The sequence below is a fragment of the Blennius ocellaris genome (assembly GCF_963422515.1).
Source record: "Blennius ocellaris genome assembly, chromosome: 4".
NCBI lineage: Eukaryota > Metazoa > Chordata > Actinopteri > Blenniiformes > Blenniidae > Blennius > Blennius ocellaris.
Genome location: NC_137653.1, coordinates 11,275,827 through 11,291,012, shown reverse-complemented (window position 1 = coordinate 11,291,012; position 15,186 = coordinate 11,275,827). Strand labels below are relative to the sequence as shown.

Genomic DNA, 15,186 nt, shown 5'->3' with positions numbered 1-15,186 from the left:
AAACATTGTGGCACACCACGCATACATGTTTCACCCCCTGGTGGTCTTGAATGGCACTGGGACCATAACATACACTGCCCTCCTGACTCTGCTGCAGTGGACACAACGTAAACAAAGAGTCCCATGAAGGTTCTGAACAAGTTGTCTCTTGTGTGGTGCTCATCACACAACCATAAATGTCAGAATAAATGGGAATGGATACATTTTTTTGGCACCAAAAGAAGAATCAGATCATAGAACACTATATATGTATAATACATTGTAATAGGATGAAGAATGGCCTAAAGGAGTACTCCAGTTATTTTATTAACTTTTTCATATTGTCTATTAGATGAAGTTAGCAGAGATGTATTCTTTTTTTTTTTTTCAGAATTGTGTGTGGTTAAAATCCCCCATTGAGAATCAGAATTCACCAGGATCAGAGGCTGTACTTTGTTTTTTAGCCCATGTGAGATGAGGGTGGCTCCAGCATATTGTTTTGCAGCTGTTAAATTAGCTGAATTGTGGTCAAATAGATCTAAGCGATGTAATGTTTTGCCTGAGAAAGCACCAGTTGGACATCTTGACATCACTTTGACTAGGTTGTTATGTTACTTTTTTCAGGGATTTAAAAATAAACCTAAGGCATAACAAAAACAATGGAAATCTAATATATTATACAACACATTAGCCATTTCCAGTAAAATCACTGGAGTGCACCTTGAAGGCATGCTTAAATCCACTACTAAAGCTATTTATCATGACATGGAAAATACACCCATAATTTCTCCAACAATACGTCTTCACAACATTATTTATATTTCCAGGACCTTCATAGCCTCTTTTCAAAATAAACTTATTTTTAGGCTTAAACATGCCAGTTAGGGCTTTAACGTTGTTATTTGTCTTCAGCCATGTCCCCTTTTTTCCCAAGTAAGTCCTACGTTTGATCTGCAGTTAGACAGAGTGACAGTACTTAACGTGTAGCTCTCAACTCCTTAAGTACTCGTCATTGATACAGAATAAAAAGTTAAACTGCAGTGGAGTGATGAGGATCATAAAGTCTGTCTCTCCCTGGTCTCTCTCTCACTCCCTCTCTCTCTCTCTCTCTCTCTCTCTCTCTCTCTCTCTCTCTCTCTCCCCCCTCTCTAATATGGCTCAACATCTGTTGTTCACATATCCTCACATGTACTCACACACCACCGCTCACAAACTATCATGTTGGTATAGGTTGTTGTTTTTGAGTTGTGTTTTCTTCTTCATGCTTTGCCTGGACCCTTCTTGATTAATGCAGCTGCTAGGTCAGGGTCTCTCGTGATTGCTCTCCTCCAGCCTTGTTGCTAGTCTTTATGTTATTCTGGTTTGTCCCTTCTTACCCTGCTGTCTTCTAGCTGGACTCAAGGGTAAGTGCTTCCCTGTAGCCGGCACAGCTCAGATAATCCCCGCTGATTATCTGACAAATGCAACGTTCTTTCTCTCTTCTTTCCTTCTCCTCCTTTTTTCACGTCTCGCTTCATGTCTTAGATATTAGTTGATACTTTTTTTTTTTGTTTTTAATTACCTCAACTCGAGGATCAAACTATACGCATCCATCCGTGCCAGTATAGGATGCATGAATTTTATTCTAAGAACTTATTATTTGGCTCCGTAATGGTTAAAGTTTATATTATAGCTGTTTCTGCATAATTGCCTTCTCTCTTTTATTCCTATTGGTAACTGGACACCTCAGAGTAAAGCAATATGATGCTCAAATTTGACATTCTATTAGAAAATATTAAATATTCCCAGCCTGTGTGAAAAATTTAACATAATCGCTAATTGCTATTACTAATAATGCAGCTCCCACAAGCTGAAAACGCAGCAAGATAATTCCTGGAAAATTAGATCCATACATGTATTTTAAGAAGGAATCCTTTATGAATTATTAATTATGATGGCAGTATGTGTCACAGTTAGTTTTCTGAATATAGTCAGTGTGTATGTGGACTATGCTTTACTTCAGAGGGCTCAATTGTTTTTAATCCTTTTTCTTTAATTCTTTCTTGACGAGAGTTGGCAAATATGTATGCGGAGTATTCTGAATGCCAAAGACAAGGAGTAGCTAATGCCGCCCCTTCTTACGATAAAATACTCCGGACCCCCCTCTCCCCTTCCTCCTCCAGTAGATGGGCCTGTAGATAGAGGCTAGACAAGTAGTACCACACCTCCAGATAAGGAGAGATCTCATTTTGATTTCTTTTGACTGCCCTTGTTTGCCTGAATAGGAGAACACCTGTGTCATGTGTCCATACTTTTGTACAAATATAGGAGTTTTCATTCATTTCCCCCATCTCCCAGAGAATGATACAGTTCTGCCTCTGTCGGCTTCATGCTATTTACCCATGTACTTGCACCAAATTGTATTGCTACCCTATTAGAGTACTCCGGTAGTGGTATGCCTGTTAGTGTGCTCTGTAGAGATCATGAATACACTGCCACACATTCAAGTATTGTCAACTTGCAAATGCGTAGAGAAGAGACAAAAAAATGGAATGCCTACAAAAGACAAAATGCAAATTTGAAAATGGGTCTGCAGATGTGCATGACATTTAAAAGCTTAATGAGAAGTCACACTGTTCTCCAGCATGTGATCATTTCTAAATGTATGTGAAAAAAAAAACACAAAAAAACCCTTGCATATTCACATTGGTGATGTTATTTCTGGTTGAAGTCTTTATAAACAACATATTGTAAGTTGTGACAATGTACCTACAGCATTTAATGTATTCTGGATTTAAACTGCATTTCCTCATTTACTATGACCAAAGGAAATTTAGCCAACCCACTGTGTCTACTAGTCCAACCCCAGGCACCCTCTGTTCACTCTTTGTTTGTTTTTACTCACTATTTTAGGTCTCCTCAGCAACAAGACCTTCTTTGTAATGTGCCCCAGGGTGAATCTTGGTTTTGTTGTCATCAGTTTTCTCCAAACGTGTGTCTCACAACTTTTGTACTTTGTCCCACAAAGAGCTTGTCCTCTAAATCAAATCCACTTCCATCTGTCACCGTCTTCCAAATCCAGCTCCGCTCTTCTCTCTGATGTCATTTACTATCCTCTCTGTGTTTTCTTAGACCTCATATGTCAACATGTCTTCTTTTTTTTTTTAACATTATGACCTACTATACCTGTTTCGTCCCTTGACGTCTCTCACATTCGGTGTTCACAGTTTAATTGTTGTCTCACAGGTTTCCTTCTCAGATTGAAGCAAATAAAAAAAAACACAACAAGTCATAGATAAGTGTAACTCTCTGTAGGTTCCCTTTGTCAGCAGATTTAGTTTATGTTTTGCTCCCACATCACACCCTCGCCCTTTTTTTCCTCTCCCTAACCTGGAGGTTGACAGATGTCAGTTGTCTTCTATTTAATATCTCAGTCCTGCCCAACTAAGATCAGGCCTCCACTTCCCACACCCACCCCCAAATCATCTTCACTCATGTCAGTGTCTCCTGGACATGACACCTGTCACTCACACAGAGGACACGACTGCGCCTCTTATCTACTTTTCATCATCTTTGTCCACATCGTTTTGTCATTTTCTATTTTAAAACTATTGTATTAATTACAGAGTAGCAGTGCCTTCATATGTTGTGGACTTCCTTGGTGGTTCAGAGTGGTTCATTTCATGTGTCCCATACTGTTTAACATCAGTAATATTTTTTTCCCACATCATATAATTAAAAACTCAAAGATTATTTCAACAAAGAAAGCGCCATTGGCAAAAGTTATAAAGCAAGACAAACATTAACATGTTCAGGATCCATCTTTGAGGAGATGTATGCAAACATTAAAGTGTTATTTTTACCTCTTTTTTTTTTAAGCAGCTATTTATGCTAGATTTTCAAATTACTCTTTACCACATTTGTGTCTTTTTTACTAGCACACGTCAGGACCTGAGTGACAACAGTCGCGAATGGCAGAATCTATTGACTACATAAAGAAGAATGCATTTAATTCCATCTAACAGCACTTCTTCTCTAACAGAACCTTGTGGAGTCTTCAAAGATTTGCTTCCCCAGTAAAACAGAAGGGAATGTGACATACAGAGATGCATGCATGCACATACAGTAGAAGCACCCTTCCCTCTGAGCTTAGCTACAGAATAGAATCTCATCTACTAATGCAAAAGAAAGAAGCTCTTTACGCTGTCCGACTCAATGCAAGTTGACAATGTAAGCTGTAAGTGTTTATAATTTGCCCTTAGACCTAGCCCAAAAAAACCCCCCAAAAAATCCCTGATGTCTCTTGTGTTGTAATGAAGATTTGCTGACTGCCCGTGCCTCACTGATGTCCTCTCTTCTGAACCGTGTGCTTTTCCCTATGCCGTTGGCTGGATAGATGCTGACAGAGCTCAGAAACATGGCATGGATGAGTTTATCTCCGCTAACCCCTGTAGCTTTGACCACGCCTCGCTTTTTGAGATGGTGCAGCGGCTCACGTTGGACCACAGGCTCAGTGACACCTTCTGCTGCCTGGTGAGTATTTCAACACAGGCACGTCGGACTCAAAAACCAGAGAGATATTGTTTTTTGTGTAAAATCGAAAGTACAAAGAGAATGCAGTGACTAGACACTCCAAACAGGCCTGTGTTTTCATTTGACAACTGCTTAAAAACTTCAAATGTTGCCTCGATTCATGTCGACATCATTCAGACCAGCTGGAGCAGATTCCAGTTGATACTGGATGAAAATATGCCGCACACACATAGATTAACAAACCCAGGTGGAATTTACCTTCACAAGACTCACAGAGAAAAAGGGAGAACCTGTATACTTCACATGAAACAATCCCACAAACATGGAACTAAACCCAAACCTTCTTGATGCATATGTGCTGATATATCAAAAGTTGAAACTATAAAATATAATTGCATTTTAAGGATATATTACAACTTGAGAGCAGTTTTTGGTGAGGTGTTGGGAGTTGTTTGTAAATGAATATGCCAAATCTTTGTTGCTTGAAAAACGAAATGTTTCAATTGAAACTGAGTTCAACATCTGCTTTGCTATTTCTCTTCATATTATGCCTCATGTTGTCAGTGGGTAAGAATTCTAGGCTGGGAACAGGTAACATTTACTGTTGCAGTTATTATATCTTTGAGGCTATCAGATTGATAAGAAAACAGCCTTTCTGAATTTTCCGTGTCATTTCTGATTTGCATGCTGAAGAAATGTCATATTTTTGTCCCATATTGTTTTTGGTTTATGCAATTACAGCGTGCCTGTATGAGAGATAAAGATGTGCTGTCAGGATGTCTGTTATAAAGATATTACTTGGTACAGTGTGACTGTGTGTGGCAAAATGTATCACTAACTAACCATTTCATCATATTTGCAGTAAACTTGTCTCCTTTTTTAACTCTCATAGTTGGAGGGCTGAACTTTTTCTCAGGTGGTACTCACCCCAAAATTTGGGATTCACTTTCAACATTTGATATGTTGCTTTGCCACTTTAAAGATATTCTTTAAATGCCCTGCACATCATTGCGTTCTTCTTTACAGTTCATATTTTTCACAGTGCAGTGGACTTATTGTTAGCCGTCACAGTGAAGCAGCAGCCGCTGTGTGTTTGTATTGTGCAGGGATGGTTCAGCCCGGGCCAGGTGTTTGTCTTGGATGAGTACTGTGCGAGGAACGGAGTTCGAGGGTGTCACAGACATCTTTGTTACCTGCGTGACCTCCTGGAAAGGGGCGAAACTGGGGTTATTATTGACCCCACACTTCTTCACTACAGCTTCGCTTTCTGTGCCTCCCATGTCCATGGGAACAGGTGTGGTGGCCCAATCCCTTCTTTTAACATGTCTTTGTTGTTACATGTTACATGTTTATGTATCATATCCTATTAGACAAAGTGATATCAGTCTATACACAGTAGGTGGAAGCGTCACTGAAGGGTTTAGTTCACTGGAAGCATTCTGGAGACTTTTTGTTGTTTTCTCTGCTTAATTTCTGTCATGTTTATGTTGTTAATTCTTGACACATTTATATTCTCGTTTTTTGTGTTGTTTATTTTGTTTTGTTTTTTGTATGTCGTGTTGTTAAATTGGTTGCATATTTCCTTGTTTTCTACCATTTTTCTTTTGTTTTTCTTTCCTCTCTGTCCTTTGTTGCCATAGTCTCTTACTGTCCATATTATTCATCCTCCCATGCATCCATTAAAGTCAGAGAGGGCAACAATTACTGGGGGCCGCTGGGCTATGAGGTCCTAATATCCCCAAAGAGCTCCCAAAGCCCAGAACCTCGCACTGCCTCTAAACGAGCACGCATATTCACGTTTAGAAAGACAAAGGAATCCAAAATACCACTCATTCGAGGTCGAAAAAGGTGAGACGTTATAAGTTGTTTATATATGTAGCATAAAAGGGCACATCATAAAAGCAACATCACACACAATTTGCACTCAGTTTCTCAGGAACTGAAAGTTGTCAGCCAGTGTTTTTATTTTTGTTCTTGCTGGACTGTAATGGGAGGTTGCATAAGGGTTTGCTTGCCGGGTTAAAGCTGGTGGGTGTGATCCCTACAGGCCAGACGGACTGAGCACAGTGAAAGTGGACGAGAAGGAGCGCTTCGAGGACATCAAGGAGCGGTTGCGTGTGTTGTTGGAAAACCAGATTGTTAATTTCAGGTGATTGCCAGCTCTGTAGCAGCACAATACCCACAACTGACAAAACTGTGATTATGGTTCTGATTTAACATTTTTGATTGTGTCATTCCATGTAGATATTGTTTCCCTTTCGGTCGTCCAGAAGGTGCACTGAAGGCCACTTTATCTTTGTTGGAGAGGGTGTGTATCAAATTTTTTTTTAAGGCAGAAACAGTTTTGACAACTGTGCCATGATGAAAACTTTGAGGGTACATAATTACTTGCTCTTTTGACGTGGCCTGCAGGTCCTGATGAAGGACATCGTGACTCCAGTTCCTCCAGAGGAAGTGAAAGGAGTTATCCGCAAATGTCTGGAGCAGGCTGCACAACTCAACTACGAGCGGATTAAAGAATATGCTAAAATTGAAGGTAACCAGAACAACACAATGCAGTGTCACACCATGAGTGTTGGTTGGAGTTAATGTGTTAATAACCGAGTATAATGAAGAAAAACAACTTGTTTTTTTATATATGCGTGGATTGAAACAGTCTGTAGTTGTGTGGAGTGAAAGTGGAAAAAAAATACTGACCTTTACTCACATGTGACTTTTTCTTACTTGGAAATGAGCTTGTATTTGTCAGTGTTAACTATTTATTACACATGGAGGTAATTTCACTTGGTATATGGTATATATATGTCCATATTCCAAATGATTTGTGGCATCCCAGATTTTCTGTGAGAGCTTGTCAGTCACTCTCTGTCTCTCAGTCCAATAACTCTCTCCTTTGTTTCAGGCCTGCTTTAGCTCTGTGCTGTTCTGTAGGTCAAGTTGGCTTTTGTGTAGAGGTGTGTGAGTAAAAATGCATTCAACTCCAAAGCCCTGAAATCTGTTGATGTGCTGATCTCTCATTGTGCCTTGACTATTCAAGCTGTGTAGTGTATCCCGGCCTCTGATATTCTGACGGCTGGACTGTGAGGTCAGCTTAACTCAACCTCCTCTCTGACTCCCAGCTCCCAGTCGACGTACACTCTGCCCCTCCCACTGTCCCACCATAGCTCTTACCTCTCTGATTCCTCCAGCTGAGTCAACCCACCCGTCTTTACACCCCCACCCATGCCTTGAAATACCAGCGGCTCTCCTGTCTCCTTTGTCTTTTGCTTTTGCTGAAGACCTCTATCTTTCCACTCCGTGTCCTTTCCTGTCTGCTCTGCTTTTTTCCTCCTATGTCACGGTTGTTGGCTTTGCCACAGATATCTTTGTTTGACTTTTTTTTAATTATGTGATTATGTGTCTTCTAACCAAAGGAATGCTGGGATTGAACACACACAAACCAGCATCAGCAACATGCATGTGCTTTGACACATAACAACATGACCTTTCTTTATTGGCATGGATTACATACAAAAAAACAAACAAACACCAATGACTTAAAGACATTATATAATGTCTTATTCTCTTCTGCTGCCTCTTTTCTTCCAGTATCCCCATGAAATGCATTGGCGTGCCCTTTGAACATTGACATAGAAAACCCAGATGTTGTTTATGCCTTGAAAGAAATCCCCCAGGGTGCTAAAGATACTAAGGTATCAAACCTTACTATCTTTTAATTGCTGTGTGAATTGACCTTCCCCTGTCCTTGTGAGGCGCCTGGTTCAAAATAAACCAAACATTTGACTTTAGTATGGGGCTTCCTGCCCGACAGAATGTCGTTTTCACCTGGACAGCCCCTCGTCCCATCAGCTTCTGACCTTCAGCCCTCCCACTTCTGATCCCAGCCTCTTGCATGCAACAATCCTTTTTTTTATAGGGAAAAAGAGGGAAATGTTTGAGCACCCTGTCTTCTGCTTGGCGTCTCAAGTGATGGATTTAACCATCCGTGAGTACCTGCATCACCCCCCCCCCCCACCCCCCCACAAGTCTGCCTCCTTCTCCTCCTCTTTGAGTGCTCTTTCACCTCATCATCCCTCTGCTTTTCTTCTCTCTCGCACCTCTCTTCAGAGATCTTGCTCCTGACATGCTTGTTTTTATCTGTGCCTTTGTCTGTGAGAGTGAGTGGGGAGCGCACCAGTTGAGAGATCTGAGCAGTACACCACACTGAATCAGCCGGGGTCCTTTTTTTAGCACCATCTGTTTGTGATGGACATGAATGAGCAGTCTGGTCTGTAAGCTTCTTTCTTTTGGTTGGATGCTCATCCCTTTGACTTGAATGCATTTTTATATTGCTTACATTGGTATCTCCTCCAGTCATTTGGTCTGATCATGTGTCAGTGGTGTGTTGTGCCAAACAGGTAGGCTTTTTTTTTTTTTTTTTACCGTGCCAGCAGAGATAGTGAAGGAGCACCTGATCACATGCTATTGAATGGGGAACACAGGGTAGGGTGTGTGGATTCAACAGCTTGACTTCAATCAACTCCAGTCACTCAGTGTGTCCTGTCTATGATCTTAGTAGCTGTTTGTCTGTCCTACCTGTTTTACGAGAGTCTAAGCATTGTCTGTTTGTTTAACAAACATCCCCTTTTTTAATTTTCAGTTTTCCACAGGCTGACGTGTCAGTGTTTCTGTTTTTACTGTGTGTCCGTGACGTTTGTCTGTTGCCTAGACACCTCCGTCCCTGGAGCTGAAACTGTCCCAGCAGATTCTTTGAAAGAGTCACATGGCGGTGAACAACAACTCTGAGCTTTATTGCCCCCCTGTATTATGACAATGACCCTAGAGCCATGCTAATTCTAAACATCTCCTCTTTATCTTTTCTCTCCCCTTTTCTCGCTGAAGTTGAGAAGGGTCAAAAGGATCAAAAGGATCCAGGTGAACTCATGTTTAGCTTGTGGCCTAGCTACAGCGTACACACACACACACACACACACACACACACACACACACACACACACACACACACACACACACACACACACACACAAACACACACACACACACCCACACACACACACACACACACACACACACACACACACACACACACACACACACACACACACACACACACACACACACACACACACACACACACACACACACACACACGTTACACTATACCCATCACACCCTCACGCATTGTTACATGTAGTAAATATATTCCATTCAATTTTATATATACTTTTAATATACACATTATAATTCTCAGCTGTCTTGGCATGTTTTAAACAAACAACTATTTTTATAAAGTTAACATTGGGAGATTGTACTACTCTATACTGATACAGGCATACTTCAAGTCTGCATTCTTGGAGGTTTTGGAATCATAACCATCCAACACACGTAATCTGCAAATCTTTTAATTGTTGGAAACTCAAAATCCATCAAGCTCTTAGAGTATTACAATCTCCTAAGAAAGAATTATAAATATATATATAGATATAGATATATATATATATATATATATGTACTTGACATAAGCAACATTTTAATGTAACCCCCATCATCAGTTGCAACACAAATTAGAAAACATTTCAACTCAAGGTCATGTCTGATAATGTAATTGTACACAACTACGTGTGTTTTCAATACATGTATGGTCATACATGTAAATCTATCCTCCTGTCACTTTAGCAGCTTAAAGTTTCAGATGAGTCACATTTCTTTTAAGCAGCAAACAACTTATGCCCTACTTTTGAGGTGCTTGTTAAAGCAGATAGTTTCATTTGTATTGTGTTATTAATTAAATACTATGGACCAGTTGAGAAAATTAAACACTTAAACATAAAATAGATCAAATGTAAAATCTAAAATAAGTGAAGTAAAATACACTGTCAGCCCGATTATGTGTATCCTTTTTCATGCTATAATGAAGAGCTTTTTTTGAGAGCTTCCAAAGCACAAAACATGATAATTAAAGACGTTTTTAATTTCATGTCTGGGAGTGTCATAATTATGATGAATTGGCCAAATGGTATTGGACAATAGTCTGTAATATAATAAATTGTATTTAAAAATATTTTTTTATCAGACTCAATTTGCTTATCAGTGCTTATCAGACTCAATTTGCTTATCAGACTCAATTTGCTGCTTTTCTAGACAAAACAAAGAACCAAACCAGGTCCAGATTTTCTCCCTAGTGCTCTTCCTCATGAAAGACTATAACCACGGAATATATAGTTACTGTATTACAAAGTCATGCGATTCATCCATTAGTATCGATTATATGTCCCTAAAGACAATGGTTAAGTATTACACGGCTGTTTCGATATCTCAGATTTCTACTGCTGATGAGATTTCCTGAGAAATGAAAGCATAAACCTAAAGTTCAAGTCAGGGTTTTTCACATCGGTTTTCACAAAGATCCCAAAATAGATTAGTATCAATACCCAAGAAGATACCACTTAAAGTGCAATCAACAAAAAAAAAATACTTTTTTCCATAAAACGGCTACTGTTTCATGTAGAGTTGCGTATTTATGTGCTTTTAATTTCAGATGTGTGTAGCCATTTGGTTCCATGGTCCAGTTAAAATGCATAGTCATACTGTTTTGAAGCTCCCATTTCATGACATGTGTCTGTTTTATCAGATCATTCTTTCAGCGAAGGTACCAGCACATGATTTGGAGCCTTTGCAAAATTATAGGACAAAATTCTATAGAAGAAAAGTAAGAGAAGGCCAAAATGCCTTCAGAGCACAAAATCAAATCTAAGTATAGCACACTGTAAAAGTATTCTTCTGAATATTATCTGTTGACTTAGTAAGATTTAAACAATCTCATCTGTTCCTTCCTGACCATTATATAAATTCACTTGCTCAAGCAATCACATAAATTTATCTCTAGAACGTTCCTACTAAATGCATTTGTTTGTATTTAAGAAAAAGTCAACAACCTTCCAATATTGTGTCTGAAAAAATAGGATCTCGTGATGTAATCTTGTCTAATTGCATATGAATTTCAAGTTGATCGACATATTTTTACAGTGTGTGTTCTTGGATTGGCTTCAACCATACCCTGAGACAGCTCCTTATTCAGATGGCTTATGCAGTAAAGCTCCACAATTTGCATGTTTATGATGCCACATTGCACCTCCATTTCAACTCCACTAAGTCTGACTACCCTACAAACACATCAGCTCTGTTGCTTTATGTCATGCAGCCCAAAATGCAAATACAGCAAGTGATAACATTTTACTTAGTATGGAGGGGGGGGTTGTAGGTGGACATCACAGTGTAGTTGCTGTGTTTATACTTTTATTAAAAAGTCAAAAATATAGACATAGAAAATTTAATCTTCTGAATAGTCATCAAACCCTCCCCCCCCCACCCCCGGGATCCTTCTATGTGCTTGACTAACCACTCATCCCTCACCCTCATCCTTTTGTCTCAGAGAACGTAGGCCGCTTAGTCACGCCTGCCAAAAAGCTGGAGGAAACAATTCGCCTGGCGGAGTTAGTCATAGAGGTCCTCCAGCAGAACCAGGAACACCATGCGGAGGTGAGTGAGAACCCTCTCCTCCTCTCCTCCTCAAAGCACTTTCCCTCTATGCTCTCACTCTTATCTCACTCGCCCCATAGCAGGGAGTTAGTCTTATTATCAGTCTGCGATAAATATAACTGCTTTCATCTATGGGCAACAAAACAAACCCTTTTTAGAGATGAATTTAATTTAGGAAAGCTGAGCTCTAATTGGTGTTCGACAGTCCGTGGCTCCATGGAATCAGTGCGCCGTGTTCCAGTTTAGCTGGTAAATTAGACAGAAAATGATACGGCGTGTGCATCTCCTGCCTCTGATCACAGTGTTACTGCCGACAGCACTGATAAGATGATAAGAACAGCTTCAATGTGGTGCAGTATAAACATTTGTCGGGAAAGCAAATATATCAAGTTTGAGACCGGTTACATTTTATTTGTTTTGCCACAAAAAAAAGAATCAGCTATCGAAGCAATATTCAGACCTTTTTCATTTTTAGTAAAAGTAGCAATTCATTAAGAAGAAGCAGTCCTGCTTATGTGCAAAAAAGTGTAATTCATTGATTTTATTGCCAGAATGGACTTTTTAAACTATGAAACCAGTTATTACACAAATAGTTAAATGTGTGTTTTCTTCATGAAAACTAAAAAATGTGGTCATTGTTTTGGTTTTTATAATGATTCTGATTAGCTGGGGCAGTTTTTCTATCCAGTATAGGCAGCATTTATGTACTGGTTATGACTGATTTATGAAAGAAGCCATCATTTGCTTAAATCAACATACCTGTAGAATTAACAGAGTACTCAAATACATTTAGGAGGTTTTCATGATAGCCTCTAGGCTGATCTTTGTTACTTAAAAAACAGCCTGTTGTGAGTTTATACACCAGAACTGTTCAAAATCCTTAAGTACTTGGATTTTATGCTCAACACTGATCATATGTTTTCATGTGAGCATCAACAACAGATGACCACTAACAGTATTTGCTTTGAAAATGTAACACAGAAGTATCACGTGTAAAAATATTACAAAAATAGAAGTAAATATTCATGATTTAAATCTCTGAAGGTTTTCCCCTTTTCTGCCCTAAACATCAAGCTGACAGAAAGCATGATGAAGATGTGCAGTTGTGTGGATTTAAAGGTGATCCAGTGTGATCTTAGATCATGCAGATAAAGCAGATTTATTGTATCTCTTTGAATATGCTTGACAGGCGGCAGTCACAAGTTCTGGAGATCAATCGGTACAGTATTTTTATTTCATTTTCCTCCTCAGTCCCCATCACGAACCCTCCTGTATGGCATGTGCGCCACTATGGCAACAGGCACGTTTCTAGGCAGAGTGTGAACCTCTAGGTGCAGTAGCAGTGGGTGGGCTTGTGCACATATATATGAAAGCCAATTTAAAAATAAAGAGAAAGCACTTTAGCTTGCACAACATACCTGTGACCATAAAGCATGTTCATCGGGCCATAAAGAGGTTTCCTTTCTCTCCAAGCATGCTAAACCAATAAATTCCCCAAAGTATGCTTCATGTGAATCTTTTGGAGTTTGATCCACCATAAACATTTGTCCAACCCCCCCCTCTCCCCTTCATCCAGCGATTTATTTCACAGTTGGCACTTGTTCAAGCATTACTTCTCCAGCTTCTCCTCTTCCATCCCTCTCTGCTGTCTACTCTTAGTTCAACGAACCTTATCAAAGAAATGCCTCAAAAATACATTATTGTTCTTTACATCTTCCTGTGCTCTCACTGTCATATGATTGGTGACTGTCCAAACAGGGAAAAGAGGTATGTTGTCGAGTGGAATGAAAAACGCTCATAAAGCTCTGTGCATGTCCAGTAAATTATGCCACGTCTCCTCCCTCCCCAGCATCAGTACGACCCGCCCCTCCGGGACTTGTCCCTTTGACACAGTTGCATTGATAAAGCACTAGAGTCTGTGTGGCTGAACACTGAGTATGCCATAGAGCTCCCGGGGTCCTGTTTGTGTCCCAAAACCATGATCAAAGGTTGGAGGAAACTCTGCCTGGTGACCTTTGAGTGTTTCCCCTTCCCCAACCTCCCTGGAAACTTTTGCCGTCCTCCCTTTTAACCATTTTGAGACTGTCTCTCCTTGAATGTGATGGAGAAAAGCCTTGTGTGCGGCCTGTTTCTAACATTAGAGCTATTATACTGTTTTTATATTTTGGGAGTGGGCAGGTAAGTAGCCAGGTAAGTAAGGTTTCTGCTGCCACTGTTGTCGTTAATCAGATAAGCGAAAAACTAAGAAAAAAACCAGGTGATTAAAAAAAAAAGCATGCAGCATAATTTGGAAAGATTAAGCTTTGTTTATTGAACTTGGCAACATGTCAGTCTGAATGATAAGCATATAAGCCAGGCCAAGACTGCCAGCAAAGCAACTACTTTACTTGTGCTGTCAAAGAGGAAGTCGACTGGAAGTCCTGACTGTGCTGGAAAACTGTCAGCTGAATGTCAGACACTTACTTAACTAATTGGAACCGACGTGATTCAACACGAGGGATGCTTCGTGCTGCAGTCTTTGGTGTGCCTCGTCAAAGATGTGCATGAGTCACATTCACATCTGGTGGGCAATGGGTTTGTTGGCGATGTGAATGGTTACTGCAGTTTGATATAAAAGCATGCAGAGCAATCCACGTTTGCATGAGAGAAGCACTTTGGTCTTAAGACAGACGGATACTGTCGTGGAAATAATGAGGCATTAACATGCAACCACACTGAGCAAATCTTCCCCGAAATATATTCTGGATTTACAATTAATCCCACCTTTAAGTCCTCATTAACTGGAGCTGGGGATTTGATGTGATGGGAGACACACACACACACACTCGCGTGCGCACACACACACACACACACACACACACACACACACACACACACACACACACACACACACACACACACACACACACACACACACACACACACAGGTGTGACAAGCTTTCATGTCTTTCTATTTGAAAAAAAAAAAAACATCTATAATTTCCTGATGAAATGTGTTAAAGTCGGTCACTTTTCACATAGCTGAAGGAATTAATCATCAAACTAAAAGAGATCAACTGGTGAAAATTGAAAAGGGTGGTTTGATATTTTAGGATATGCACTTAATTGCTGTGTTGCTGTTAATTAGATGGGAACATTAATTACACATTAAACATT

General features: G+C 39.9%; 1 protein-coding gene across 3 annotated transcripts in view; it reads left to right on the top strand.

Annotated features, from left to right (window-relative positions):
• The window catches only part of cadpsb (Ca2+-dependent activator protein for secretion b), a gene marked incomplete at both ends in the record, with an annotated part of 65,832 nt that overhangs the window by 39,888 nt on the left and 10,758 nt on the right, over positions 1 to 15,186 (top strand). Inside the window, 7 exons of one of the 3 annotated variants that reach the window (XM_080495550.1) lie at positions 4,355 to 4,491; positions 5,598 to 5,785; positions 6,539 to 6,640; positions 6,736 to 6,799; positions 6,904 to 7,027; positions 8,408 to 8,476; positions 11,924 to 12,030. In XM_080495550.1, the coding sequence (XP_080351676.1) occupies positions 4,355 to 4,491; positions 5,598 to 5,785; positions 6,539 to 6,640; positions 6,736 to 6,799; positions 6,904 to 7,027; positions 8,408 to 8,476; positions 11,924 to 12,030 (791 nt within the window). Of the gene's footprint in view, positions 1 to 4,354; positions 4,492 to 5,597; positions 5,786 to 6,538; positions 6,641 to 6,735; positions 6,800 to 6,903; positions 7,064 to 8,407; positions 8,477 to 11,923; positions 12,031 to 15,186 lie in introns of all 3 variants that reach the window. The other 2 variants (XM_080495551.1, XM_080495549.1) reach the window with 2 other exon arrangements.